Below are 14,959 nucleotides of genomic sequence, written 5' to 3'. Positions count from 1 at the left end.
GAGATGTAATGTGATTGCTGTCTGCCCAAATTACATTCAATCTTTTCATAAATATTAAAAATTTGAAGAGGTATAGAAAATTGTATTAATGATTTTGGATTTCCTTTACTTTTCCCTTTTTTTCCCCTGGAGACCATCAAACTATTTCTATAGATCCTATTTGAGTCTTAAATCTTTTTACACAGTGCTATTTTTTTTGAACTTGAATAGTACTATGAGAGATGAGCTCTCCATACTCTTCATCCATCCTTGCAAAACTCTCAGCAGGTGTAGTAGGGTCTTTGCACATCTTGGCACCATGATCCTGTGTTCAGGACAGACAAGGGTATCCTGGAGCTGAAGGGAATGACTTTTTTCACCAGGTTTGGTTGCTGACTTAGTCACTGCTCAGTAAAAAGGGGGCAAGCGAATTAAATGTCAGGTTTGGGCTACAGAATATTCTAAAACCTCAGACAGCTGGCATCTTTGGCTTTTTAGAATGACCTTTGGCTTCAGGGGGTTACTGTGGTTGAGGAGGGTGGGGAAGAACAGGCTTCACAGGGAGAAGAAGGGCAGCGTGGAGGCCCTGCCCTTGAGAACTGGGAGTGGTGACAGTGATGGACACTCTAATGCATAAAGCTCCTGAGGGGAGTCTGTCAGCCCCACATTGCTAATTCGGACACTGCTGCACCTCACTAGGTTTGTGTTGGAGCCAGTTGTGGGGCACCTGTGAACCTTCTAGCAGCGGTTTCCCTCACAATCTAAACTAGTCCCAGATGAATTCTTAGCAAAGAGCCTGAGAAGTCTAGGACTCTTCACCTCTCTGGTCCACGACTTTATTGGAGGGAACCTTCTTTAGAAACCAACATAAGCTTAGGCTGAAGTAGACTCGTCTGTTTGTCAGACACAAATCAGAGCTCAAATGGAGGCACCAGCAGAGGGTGTGTGTACACAGGTGTGTCTAGAGAGGCAGAAATAGAATTGATCTGACTTGTTAGGGATTTGGATCAGGATATGACCCACAAAGGCTGTAATCTTCTCACCCTAAATAATATGGCAAATGTTGTATAGTAATTCTGCCTTCCTGAAGCTGGGGGCTCCGGTACTGTTCTAAGGGTTCTCAGTGCTGAGCTTATGTACTAACAGGGAGAGAATGAGAGAGAGTGAAACAGGGGAGATGCAGAAGAGGATGATTAGTATGTGGAAACTGAAGATAGTAGGGAGGATTTCTACATCATATTTGGGGAGGACCTAAGGGACAAACCAGATCTGTAAGATGATAGTTACGTATTATATTCATGAACATGTAGTAGGAGTCTATTAAATTTCCAAAAAGATAAATTGTTAATAACTATGCACGCTATAGTTTTCTTAATTTTCCCAAAGAGTTTGTGTACAACGTATTTTGATTTTCCTTTCAGCGTTAGGAAATGTAAGATGAGTAAGAGAATTGTTCAAGTCCTACAACACTCAGAATGTGGACTGGGACTAGAATTGAGGTCTCCCGACTCTCATTTTTGGAGTTAGTTCCTCTAGATTAGGCTGTAGGGATTGCACTGTGGGGACATGGTAGATTAAGGGAATTACACTGCTGTGGTCTCCCCACTGGGGACAAGACATGCAGAGAAGCTGAACATTTATCGAATGAAACCATAATAAAACATCATTCAAGGCGATTTGAGTATTGCATAAATGGAGAAACTGAGCCTCAATAATTGCGGATTATGTGAAATGCCAGGCACCAGATCTAGATGGAAAGTAGCAAACTGGTTACCTTTTGTAGATATAAAACCTGTTTGAGATCACCCTCCCAAGTGATCCTTGGGTTCTCTGTTCCAAACATTAGGTTGTTGCAAATATTTCTGCTCACAATGAATGCATTAAATGTATACAGCATCCAAGTGTTCAGCCATAAGTCTGATGAATCTTTCCCTAAATTTAAGTACTATTTCTATTGGCAGTTCAAGTATGTAATCGTATGTATGTGGTCTGGTTTATTTTGACCAGCATTAGATGAGACATGTCTGTAGGTTGTGGGACTCCCCTTCACGTGCTTCGTTTCTGTCTGTTGCAGTGAAGTTGTAGCAGATTCCAAATACGAAACCAATATGATTAAGATGCAGTAGAGGATTGAAAAAGATATGCATAGACTTTCAGAGGAGAAAAAGCTTTCCCCCCTTTAGCTATAGGGCATTATTGATGTAATGAATGGGGGAAAAATATGGGTAGTGAGCTTACCATAAGCCTCAGTGTTTCAGATTGGATTTTTGAGGCTGCTCCAGTGTTTTGTCCATCCATGCCCTCTTCGAATTGACATGAATAGTGGGAAGAGATATGGTTCTGAAATATAATCCTGGAAAGTGAGGCACTGAGGAATCCTATAGCGTGCATACATCCTGAGTCTGTTCAAATCAATACTTACTTGTCTCTTCCTAATGTATGAGGAGTGGTTTATTTTGACCAGCATTAGATGAGACATGTCTGTAGGTTGTGGGACTCCCCTTCACGTGCTTCGTTTCTGTCTGTTGCAGTGAAGTTGTAGCAGATTCCAAATACGAAGCCAATATGATTAAGATGCAGTAGAGGATTGAAAAAGATATGCACAGACTTTCCGAGGAGAAGAAGCTTTCCCCCTTTAGCTATAGGGCATTATTGATGTAATGAATGGGGGAAAAATATGGGTAGTGAGCTTACCGTAAGCCTCAGTGTTTCAGATTGGATTTTTGAGGCTGCTCCAGTGTTTTGTCCATCCATGCCCTCTTCGAATTGGCATGAATAGTGGGAAGAGATATGGTTCTGAAATATAATCCCGGAAAGTGAGGCACTGAGGAATCCTATAGCGTGCATACAGTCTGAGTCTGTTCAAATCAATACTTACTTGTCTCTTCCTAATGTATGAGGAGAGGGAGAAGATAATTTCTTGAAGAAGCCAGCCAAAAGAAGTGGAAAAAAGTTGGTAGTTTAAAATGTTTACACATGATAGCCTTATCAGTTCTATTACAGCAGGAATCTGGGAAGGCTAAATGGGCACTTTACTACATTGAAAAGCCATACTGTTACTTGGGGGAACACCCTTCCTCTTAGGCATTCTGCAGAGCTTAGTGAGCTCAACACGAAGGGGCTCCTCTCTGGGAGATCTACTGGTTAGAGTTAAAGTCAATGATGACAGACAAGTTGCAGATGCCTCATTTCCATGACTCCCAAATACCATGTGTTTACAAATTTTACCAAAAATTACTGCCTGAGAATTTACCATATTTCTAATGGGCAATTTTATTAGAGCATGGACCATTTTAGTGGAAGGTAGACCTTGATATAAAGAGTTACAGAGATGGCGTGAAACTATTTGGCTTGTAAATAAAGGGCTAGAAGCAAGAATAAGATAAAGGGAGGCAGGAATAAGCTAAGGCCAAACTTTACATACCCCATGGAGATACAGGCCAGTCCTGGTTTTAACATCAGTAAACATTGTTGTCTGAATTATTCACCGTTCATCTTGTTCAGATGACATGTACTTTCAGCCAAAGATATCATCAGGTAGTAGGAGATTGAAACAATAAGAAAAATAATTGTAGTTGAATTTAAGGAGGTGGAATAGGTTGAAAAATAACATTTAACTTGTTACAATTTACATCATTTATAACAGAAAAAATAACCGTTTCCATGGAATCAGTGAATAGATTTTTTTTTTTAAAGATCATAATGGTTGGCTAAAAATTAACTTTTAAATTAGGTGTATTGTGTCATATAAAAGGTGTTGTGTGAGAAATTTGTTCACCTACTTTATGTCTTCATTTCTTTGTCATAGAACATTTTAGTCCTGATATTTGTGTAACTAATAATTATTGGATAATGGGAGGAGGCACTGGGAACTAGTTTTAACTAAGGTCTAGAAAGGTAATATTTTAACTGGGAAAATTTGATCTTGCTGTGTGTACTTCACCCCTGACTTTTTCTGCAACGTCAGAATCATTCACGTACTAGTTCACAAAAAGATTATTTGCTTTATATCGTAAACCTTCCATTTAATATTTTTCATATTTAAATATGTCTTCAAAAGGAGATGTTCCACATAAAAATAACACATTTCAGGCATTACTATCAGTATTTTAAAGAGAAAATTTTTCATAGACTCTTTCTATGGCATCTTTCATACTAAGTCACGTGGTATGCTCTCTTTGTTATGGCTCTAGTAATTATCCTACATCCACCCTACTCCACAAAACACTGGCATGAAGTCCTTCCTGCAAGGTGCTCATGTCCAAGGAGATTAACCAAGGGAAATGTCATTCCTCAATACTATATTCTGAGCAGGCAGCTGGATTATTCATTTGTGAGTGGACCATCATAACTCAAAACATATAGAGAATGGCTGCAGATTTGTTGAGAAAATATGTGAAATAGCATTTTGTTGTTTATTAAAGGCATACTGCGGACCTGGCAAAAAGGTAAAGTAGCCAGAGTTAGGACAAATTCTCAGAAGAGAGCACAAAACACACTGTGCAGGAGGAAGAGCTAAATAGATGAGCTCTTAACTGGGGTCGTTGTTTAACACTGGTTTTGGACATCAGCTGCCTGCCTAGCCCTGTCCTAAAAGGTTTCTGTTGCCTTATTTATGCAGACAAATGGAACACATATTCCCACATTTCCCCTTTGTTTTTTGACCTCAGTGAAAAATACACGTTCAGGAAGAGCTACAGATCCTACAAATTAGTTAGATCTGAGAAGACCAAGCTCCGGCGTTCTGATAGGAGTGCTGAGATCTGAAGTCCTCATCTGGCACTGAGTCCATTTTCCACCCTAGGTCAGGACAGGAACGCAGCTAAATTTAAGTGGAGCTGCTCCCAAAGCAATAAGGTGATGGCGTTAACTGCAGGCCATGCTAAAAGCATCTGATGGACACACGTTTCCTCCTGCATTTGCCTTTCCAAAGGCCGATCAATTTTCTTTATCTACCATGAGTCCCAAAAAGGACTCTAGAGTGTGGACAAAAGGTGTACTTGGATATTAATGATTTTGAAATAAGGCAGTGGTCTTTGGAAATGAAGAGCAGCCTCAGTGGCTTAAAAATAATCAGTTAACATATCCCCCCTGAAAGTTACTTCAGTGTTAACAGCTTATTTTAACAAAATACTTTGCTGTAAAACACACAGTATGATAATAAATGCTAGCGATAAGAAAATAAAATTTAGAGATAGAACAGGACCAGACTGAAGATTGTGTGGAAATTCTTCTGTGCAGGAAAACCTTAATTCTGTGTACATGTAGGATCTGTTTGTGTGGGGAAGTGATGGGGAAACACTTGTATCTCCTGATGAACTTGGAGGAGCGTGTAGGCTGTGGAGTGGGGAGGGGGCGTGTAAAGGAAATGAAGAAAGAGGATTTATTCCGTGGATTGGGGAAGAGGAGGGAAAAGTCAAGTGTGATGTGGGAGAATTTTTGTTGCATTGATAGAATGAAGGAGTCAGGAGGGATCCCGTGTGTGGGGAGGTGAGTGGAGGCCTTGGTGAGACATTTATGAGACAGACATTCATTGTGGTGTTGGGGAAAGCAGCTGGGCCTTCAGAGGGAAGCCCAGGAGACAAATGTAGACTTGAGGGTGAGCTGCACAGAGTTGATCACAGTTATTGTCATTAGAAATTACAAGCCCTTCAAGGGAAAAAAGCCATAGAAGAGTACAGTTTGTGAGCACAGAACTGACCGGATTTTCCCAGCGGTGGAGCGGGAGGGTTTGGAGAAATCCCCCAAGAATGCAGATAAGGAATAACCGGTCAGAGGCAAGTCAGGACAGAAGCACAGGATAGAGTCAAGGGTTTGAAGCAGCAAAATTTGACATTTTAAAAGTTAAACAGTGAAAATCAAATGAAAACCTGTGTCTTTGATACGAGAAAGTCACCAGTGATCTTTAAGACTATAATTTCCATGATTTAGTGAAAGTGAAAACCACATTTTTATGGCTCAAAGGATGAATCCTATGAGGAAATAATTCTAGCAGGTGGATACTAATCATTTGAGAACTCTTGTTGTGAAAGAGGAAGTAATTTGAATGATAAATAGCAAAGATTCTTCTCCCCATTTTGAGAGATTGTATGTATTTTTTTTTAATGAGGGAAAAGTGGTCAATGAGAGACAAGAGAAACGCAAGGATGGCAAAAAGAGGGAATAAGTGAAAGAATAAGATAGTTATTGAAAGACATAGGTGAGAAAGATAATGAAAGAGATAGAGAATATGAAATCGAAGGTTTAGGTCAGTTATCATTGCCAAATAATGGATACCTGCCCTGATTCAGTCATTAGGAAGGTTGGATCTTCGACTCCTTAATTTCAGCAATGACTTTTTTAGTTGGCCAGTATTATCCACATTGTGCCATTGAAGAACTGTGAGACAGAGGCAGTCGGGTGGCTTGCTTTGGGTCCCAGGAAGTGGAAGAGAATGGATTCAGAGCACAGACTGTTGAGTTCTGAAGCTTGGACCTACAATGAGAAGCAATACTGTTGTTCATTTGTCATGAGACAAGGGCTATAGTAGAGAGATGTGTGGGGTGGGCAGGAAGACCAGAGTGAGTCATGGGCTGGCATGTTTCCAGGCAGCTTGCACATGCAACAGGGGGACAGTGATAGGATGGCAATCTGTTCTGTGTCTTTTTCATCCACATGAACTCTAAGTGTAGGGAAGTGTAATATTTACTTTGAAATCTCAGCAACTAGCAGCAATGGCACTTCATGGATGTTTGCCAAATGAGTGGAAAAAGAAATGTCTACTTTCTGTCACAGATTTGTTAAAATTCAGTAACAGTTAACAGATTTTTTTTCTTGAGGTTTTAGAATTAAATTTGAATGTCATCTTTGAGGCATTTGGTCTGACCATGATTGAAGAAAAGCCAAGTGAGGGGTGGTGGTGGAAGGTTTATGATAGAACCAAAGAGGAGGAACAGTTGAAAGGGGAGATCAGGTAAGAGAAGGACACCAGGAGAGTTTATGAAAATGTATGTGGCTGAACCGTGAAAGAGATGGGCATTTGGGGAAACTGCTTGTTTTGTTTCAGCCTTTATTGGACAAGAGAGTAGAGGCATAGACAGTCTTACCTTTCTGCTCACAGACCCTAGCAAGATCCCTTTGGATTCTAGGACAGGCAAGCAGCTCTGTTTCTGCCCTCAAGCCCTCTTACTGCCTTTATCTTTTACTTTTAAAAAAAATTTAAAAATTTGAACAGTTTCTGTTTAGTGTTCAACATTGATATTGTAACATATAGTTCTACTTGAGAACCTTTCTGGGGTGAAAGAAAACACAAAAGAAATTCCATTCCAGCATACGTCTACATATATTCATACATATATTGTACTCTGCCTTGGTCAATGATGAAGGTTCCTTAAACAATTGCTTCCCTTCCTCTTTTGTAAATAGAAAGTCAAACATCCATACTGTCATTTTCTTTATTTCGAGCCCATATGCAAAGGATAGATTCTTAAGAACATCAAGTTGATAAGAAAAATGAAAAGAACAAGGTATGATTACAATTCCTTCCCTTCTGATCCCAGTGAAGGCTGAAGAGATCAGGGCTATAAAAAATGCAAATGGTCCCCATGTCCTCAAGGTGACCAGTCATCCTGAAGCCCTCAGTTCTATTACAGAATGCCTCCAATTTCATTTATATCTGAGTTTGTGGAGGTTATACATGGGAAAATCCTTTGTTATTCTATCTACTCTAAGGCAGAGGTCATGTTACTACTAATACTCAGACTAGTATGTAATATTGTTACCAGTACAGTCTACAGGGTACTTTCTCCAAAGTTACCTACATTTCAGCTTGAAAGTACTTATGAGTGGTATAATGTCCTGTTTCATATATAAAAGTTTGTCACTAAACCACAATAACAAAGCTGCTAAATAAAATCAGATTTCAAACCTATCTTCTCTGATTCTAGAACTTTCCACAAGGCCCTGCTTCTTCCCAAAGAGTGAGTGCCTGCCTCTTGTAATAGATTTATTCATTTTATCATGATGAAGCTAGTTGACACAATTAAGGTAGTTTTTGTAACTTTCCAACCAGATTTTTTTCCATTGTTTTTCATTTTACCTACTACTGTCACCTACCAAGCTCCCCTCACTCTCAATCTGAGGTAAGTTGGTAAAGATGTGAGCTCCTAAAATTGCACTGCATTATCTCCAGCGTTTAACTGGGTTATCTTGAGACCACTTCATGTCCATATAAAAGTGCTGGCCTGACTCTGATGAGAATAGATGTAATACATGTTGGGATAAAGCTTGTCATCTTGGCCAGTAAATGGTGTGAAACATCTGGTTAAGGCTGGCCAATTGTATACAATATGTATTCATAAAAAGTTTTTTTTTAATAATTCTTTGATTCAATAGATTCTATTGTTTCTGACTTTCTCTGCAGATTAATAATCTTCAGATTTTTTAATGGGAATGGGTAACCAGACTTGGGAGAGAGAGTTTATTCTCCTTGGCCTGTCCAGTGACTGGGACACACAGGTCTCCCTCTTTGTCCTCTTCTTGATCAAGTACATGGTGACAGTGCTGGGGAATTTCTTCATTGTTCTTCTCATCAGACTGGACAGCCGACTCCATACCCCCATGTACTTCTTTCTCACCAACCTCTCCCTCGTTGATGTCTCTTATGCCACAAGCATCGTTCCTCAGATGCTGGCGCATTTTCTTGCAGCACATAAAGCAATCCCATTTGTGAGCTGTGCAGCCCAGTTATTTTTCTCCCTGGGCTTGGGCGGGATTGAGTTTGTTCTATTGGCAGTGATGGCCTATGACCGCTACGTGGCTGTGTGTAACCCCCTGCGATACTCGGTCATCATGCACGGAGGCCTCTGTGCTAGGTTGGCCATCACATCCTGGGTCAGTGGCTCTGTCAACTCTCTCATGCAGACTGTAATCACCTTTCAGCTGCCCATGTGCCAAAACAAGTATATTGATCACATATCCTGCGAACTCCTAGCTGTGGTCAGACTGGCTTGTGTGGACACCTCCTCCAATGAGATCGCAATCATGGTTTCTAGCATTGTTCTGCTGATGACACCTTTCTGCCTGGTTCTCCTGTCCTACATCCAGATCATCTCCACCATCCTAAAGATCCAGTCCACGGAGGGAAGAAAGAAAGCCTTCCACACCTGTGCCTCTCACCTCACAGTGGTTGTCCTGTGCTATGGCATGGCCATTTTCACGTATATCCAGCCCCGCTCCAGCCCCTCTGTCCTTCAGGAGAAGCTGATCTCTCTCTTCTATGCTGTGTTGACACCCATGCTGAACCCCATGATTTATAGTGTAAGGAATAAGGAGGTGAAGGGGGCCTGGCAGAAGCTATTAGGGCAATTATCTGGGTTAACATCAAAACTGGCAACTTGATGAATCCTGAGCATCACTTAGAGAAAGGAGCTTTGCCTGTGTTTTCTCCCACTTGACTCAGATATGGCAGTCATCATCTGCATTGTCCTGGCAACCAGGAAGGAGATGAGGACACATGTACTGGTGATGCTGGGTGGGAGGCTGGAGGTTGGGTTGGCGTGTGGGTGTGGGTGTATTTTATGTCACAGCAGCGTGTTCAGTGGAGTTGAGCACTGCTGTAATAGAGCTTCCCACACTTTTTCTGTGTCCATTCATATGGCCTGAGAGTAATAAGAAGAAAAAACACACTGTTTTGATTTGTTACATTGTTCGTAATCCCGGACCTATTTGTGGATCTTACTCTGGATCACTGGTTCTTATTCATCCAAATTTTGTACAAGGTAATTGCGTTTCCATTGGGAACTAAAACATTTTCATATTCTAGACTCACTTAAAATAATGTGTGACGTATGAAGCCACATGCAGTAACTGTGTGAGTCACTGTTCTGAGAGAGATGCTATGGAGGCTGTTACGATGTCTTTGTGCTGGACCACTGACTGTGCACACAGCATCTTGCCTGAGTGCGGAAGGTACCTCAGGGAAGGAGCATCAACTAAAGGTCTTGTTTTATAGCAACAGGAATATAACTAAAGGTGTTTTTGAAGGCTACCACAGGCCAAAGAAAAGTCACATCTGGGGCACTACTTGACAGCATACAAGCAATTTGCGAGGAACTTTACTGCGTATGTAAGAGGTACCGCTTAAATGTTAAAACTGTCCATTCTGAAAATTCCATAACCTCTTTTCTGAGACTTTAGGAACAATAAGCACATAAAGTATGAATTAATATATAAAATATAAGAGAGTTAATCTGAGAAAGGACAGATTTCTGAGCCAAGGCCACTGAAAGATAAGACAATTTCAATATGTATTTTGGGAATCAGGATAGTTGGGCCAACTGTGTTTCCCTCTAGTCTCTGAATGCCTTCTCCCATCCCTCCTCCCACACACAACAGGGCCCTACCTGATCTTTGTAAATTAATGAGGTGGAATATGTGAGGCTGGACCTCATCTCTGAGAAAACACCTAAGTAAGGAACAAAAGGGAGAAGAAATATTGTACAACGGGTAAGGAAGGGGAAAGAGGAGAAAGAATGGATACTAGCTCATCTTCTCACTCCCTTGAAAAAAACCTCAAAGACCTTTCTTCTTGTGTCTCGTGTAAGTCAGGGGATTCACAGTTTTTCCATTTGTGAATATGTTATCACACATTCTCAGTGTTCAAGCAGAGTTGAAGTTTCATATAATCCAAAGCTCATCCGACATTTCAAATCTACCTAAAAGTAATCAATCCTAAATTTTTCAAAATTGGCATGTGTCTCAATAGATGTCAGTGGTACTGAGCTAAATTTCTCATTAGGTATTCAGATATCAGTGGAATATCTACTGTGTATCAGTGACAATGAATTGTTGAGACACAATAGTCGATATGAATGAGTCCTGAAAATATAACGGCATAGCAAGGATGACAGTGAAGCAATTAAAATGCAGGGTGAGAGGAGTCACAGACAGTAAGACTTTGGGGGTGATTGCAGTAGTCTTCTGTATGAAAAGACCGGAAACTATCTTGTTGGAGGCCAGGAAAGTGAGAACAAGTGACCCAGATAACAAGCAACCCAAGCAAAGGAGCACCTTGTGAAGTGTGCTGAGCTGGAAGAGAGCACAAAAATTCAAAAAATATCCAAGGCTGGGCTTATGGGGCAGAGAGGCTGAGGAACTAGTGAGGCTAAGGCAAGTGGTAGGCCAGGTCTTGGAGGGCACTGAATGCAAAATCCAAGCCAATAAAGATTTTGTTAAGGCAGTGGTAGCTTGATAAAATTTACATTCTTGAGATATCATTTTGGCAAACAAGTCAGAGGAAGAAAGGATTGGAGCAGAGGAGACTAGCTAGGGGGCTGCTCCACAATCATTATTGAGACATCAGAGGAATCTAAATTAAGATAGTGGCTATAGAGAAAAGAGAAAAGTCAAGTTCTGTGATTTAAAAGTATTTCAGAGGAATAGTTCATCTTCTCTCAGTTTGGAATTCCCATGTGGATCTCATTTGTCTTCTAAAATATCAATATCCTGTCTAAATATTCTATAAATTGTGGAGTCAACTGAAAAATTGACCACTCTGAACACATCCTATATACAGTGTAGGAGAAAGATATAAAAGAAGGAAATGAGTCAAATATATACAGGACACCTCAAGGAGGTGCTGTACCTCATTTCTGTGACTGATGGGTGGGCCCAGCGTGACTTTTCTCCGCCTCCCATCCCATGATCCCTTGGCCTTCATCCAGCAACTTAGCTTGTTTGGGTTCACCTGAAAGGTTTTCCAGATCTGCATTTCTCAGGAAGCAGAAATGTTGAGAGTGGGCTTCAGATATGTAGAAACAGACGAGTGTAATTTTATTTTCCATGTGTTAAATTTCTACTTTTATCTTTTTCGTTTTATAGGCTTTTTTTTCTAGGACTGCCTTTTCTCAGAAATTTAAATTCTCATTAATTAATATACATGAATACCTTGAGACAATAGACATTCCTAATTAGTAGCTGTTTGTGAACAACATTCTCAGTATAAGGGAGGAAAGTACTGTTGATTCAGGGGCAAAATAAGATGATGTTCTAAATAATAAAGCCATTAAATATATTTCTTCCTTTTTTTTTTTTTTTAAGATTTTTTATTTATTTATTTGACACAGAGAGAGAAACAGCCAGTGAGAGAGGGAACACAAGCAGGGGCAGTAGGAGAGGAAGAAGCAGGCTTCCAGCGGAGCAGGGAGCCTGATATGGGGCTCGATCCCAGGACCCTGGGATCACGCCCTGAGTTGAAGGCAGACGCTTAACCACTGAGCCACCCAGGTGCCCCTAAATATATTTCTTTTAAAAGAGTTGGACACAGAAAAATATTTGAGAATTAAAATCTTGTTCATTATTTAATAACCATAAAAATATCACTGAGGTATTTTATAAGGAACAAAAGACCTAATACATATAAAAATTGCAGTTTGTTCAAATAGGAATCCAAATAAAATCCATACATTGCCATTGTCTACTATGTCTCTGAAGACCCACTTAATGTATAGGTTCATCTTCAATTTCCTTTTTTCCCCTTGGAATTACTTGTTGAATAAAACAGTGTTGTTTTTCCCAGTTGGATTCTCATGCAGCTTGGATTGTTTGATGACATCCCTGGAGTGTAATTTGCATGTTCCATTGACCCTGTATCTCCTTTTAGATCTGAAGGCTTGATCATATTTAAATGTATTTTCTTTTCTGGCAAGATTTTTCAGATGGTGGCATGTGCTTCTATCAAGAGGGACACAGTGTTCAGTTTCTGTTCTCTAGGGTTTATTACGGTTATTGCATTGCCTAGGGTTTCTCAACAGCAGCCAATGTCTATTGACATTTAGGGCTAGATATAGTTGTTTCTTGCGGGGGCTCTTCTGCACATTGTAGGGTATTTTTTCAACATTCCTGACCTCTACCCACAAAATGGGATTTGTGTCCCCTCCCGACCTCCTCCAGTTTTGACAATCAGAAAAGTCTCCAGATGTACCAAATGTCCCAGGGATGGCAAAATTACCTCTGGTAGAAAACTACTAACCTAGGTCCATTAATTTATTAGGAGTTGCAAGGTGGGGATATTCTGTTGTCCCTTTCTCTTTATTACTTGAAATGCATTTACAAGTAGAAACTTCCTCCTCGCCACCATTTTATCTTCCTGAGGTATAGTTAGTAGAGGAAAGGCAGGGTAAACGTTTTACTTTTTCCCTTTCTTTATCACTTTTTTAAAAAAATACAACAAAAGAGATGTTATAAAAAAAATCATGATGAGCTCATCAATGTAAACTTATTTGCTGTATTTTTATTTGTTACAGTGATTGTCTTTATTGATGTGCAAATTGTCTTGTATTTACTGAGTGGGAGTCTATTTTAATTTCCTTTTAGTGCTGTAACAAATCATAAGTTCTGTGGCTTAAAGCAACACAAAAATTATTATCTTACAGTTCTGGAGCTTAGAAGTCTGACATGGGCTTCCCTAGGCCAAAATCCAGATGTCCTCAGGCTGTATCCCTTTCTGGAGGGCTCTGGAAGAATCTGATTTCTTGCTTACCCTAGATTTCTAAGGGAGCTTCCACTCCTTGGCTCATTCCCCTTTCTTCCACCCTGAAGGTCAGCACAGCACCTTTATGCCTCTCTCTGACTCTGATTCTGCTTCCATCGTCACATCTTTCTCCTGGCTCCGAGTCTTTCTCCTTGCTTCTACACAGACCCTTGTCTGGGATCACACAGATTATCCAGGAGGATCTCCCCACTTGAAAATCCTTAATATAAATGCATCTGCAGGTTCCTTTTAACATGTAAGGCAGGTTCTGGATATGAATATGAATAACATATTCATAGGTTCTGGAGAGTAGGACATGGGCATCATTAAGGGGTCATTACTCTGGCTATCAAAGAGCCTATTCAAACTGGCTACTTAGGTTTTTTGTTTGTTTGTTTTTTTGTTTTTTCCCACATGACCCTAGTATCTTCAATAGCTCCCTTACTTTCTGGTGTGACACAACATTACAGTCCCATCTTTTTCTCTTTTTTAAGATTTTATTTATTTATTTGTCAGAGAGTGCACAAGCAGGGGGAGCAGCAGGTGGAGGGAGAAGCAGGCTCCTTGCTCAGCAGCCCGATGCAGGACTTGACCCCAGGACCCTGGAATCATGACCTGAGCTGAAGGCAGACGCTTAACCGACTGAGCCACCCAGGTGCCCAACAGTCCCATCTTTTACCTTTCTTGCCTTAGAATTGGAATGACTGCTTTAAGAAGCACTGATTCCTTTTGATGGGGAATGGAATTTAGAGAGCACGGTCTGAGTACTGTATTCTACTGGAGGTTTAAGGTTGGTTCTGCTGTTGGTAAGATGTATAGTCAGTAATGGTTGTAATTGAACTAGTATTGCTAAATGAAATCCAGTATGTTGAACCCGTAGATAGTCATCATCATCACCATGATCACTGGTGTGCTTGGGAAATGAGGCTGATTGACTTCTGAAGTATGCCGGTATTCTTGTCCACATGGAAACTGAGAACTTCCTTGGTCATGAGAAATCCTACGGAACACACATGAATTTACTCCTATTTCTTCCTTAAAGCTCTGTGTCCCAATCCTCTAAACATTGTCTTTTATATAGAGGTTAAAGATTATATGTGGTATTTAAATCAGTGCTTATCCTGGCTTCTAATGATCTTCCTTCCATGCTAATTTGCAGTGAAATATACTGTATAAAATTCTCCACTTTAGGAAGAGCACTTTCTCCATGGTCTTTCAGGACCACACCTTCTCAGTTAAATAGTCATAGAGATTACATAGGAGATCATATTATGGGTTGAAGATTCAATGGCAGGAAGACAGGAACAGACATGGTGGAAGTATAAATTGATTGTTTATGACAGTTGTTTGAGTCTTCAGGACCTGCTCAGGCCTAGTCTCACATATACTACTTTATGATTTGTTCCTCAAAGCAGGTTTTGATGGACAGCTCCAGGTTCATGGTGACCTGGTTTCCCATGGCCAGGCATT

General features: G+C 40.4%; 3 protein-coding genes across 4 annotated transcripts in view; all 3 read left to right on the top strand.

Moving 5' to 3' along the window:
• Positions 1 to 14,959, top strand: part of LOC103669080 (olfactory receptor-like protein OLF3) — a 116,797-nt gene that overhangs the window by 43,962 nt on the left and 57,876 nt on the right. The gene's annotated exons all lie outside the window — the stretch shown is intronic.
• The window catches only part of LOC103668971 (olfactory receptor 2F1-like), a 104,240-nt gene that overhangs the window by 43,970 nt on the left and 45,311 nt on the right, over positions 1 to 14,959 (top strand). The gene's annotated exons all lie outside the window — the stretch shown is intronic.
• LOC103668969 (olfactory receptor-like protein OLF3) lies at positions 6,927 to 9,357 on the top strand. The gene has a single exon (XM_008697286.2). The coding sequence runs from the start codon at positions 8,404 to 8,406 to the stop codon at positions 9,355 to 9,357; it is 954 nt and encodes a 317-aa protein (XP_008695508.2). The 5' UTR covers positions 6,927 to 8,403.

This window comes from Ursus maritimus, unplaced genomic scaffold (assembly GCF_017311325.1).
Source record: "Ursus maritimus isolate PB19 unplaced genomic scaffold, ASM1731132v1 scaffold_3, whole genome shotgun sequence".
Taxonomy (NCBI): Eukaryota; Metazoa; Chordata; class Mammalia; order Carnivora; family Ursidae; genus Ursus; species Ursus maritimus.
This window is presented reverse-complemented; position numbering and strand designations above follow the sequence as displayed.

Coding starts and splice junctions, on each gene's coding strand:
- LOC103668969 (XM_008697286.2), top strand. CDS start 8,404: ATGGGAATGGGTAACCAGACTTGGGAGAGAGAGTTTATTCTCCTTGGC.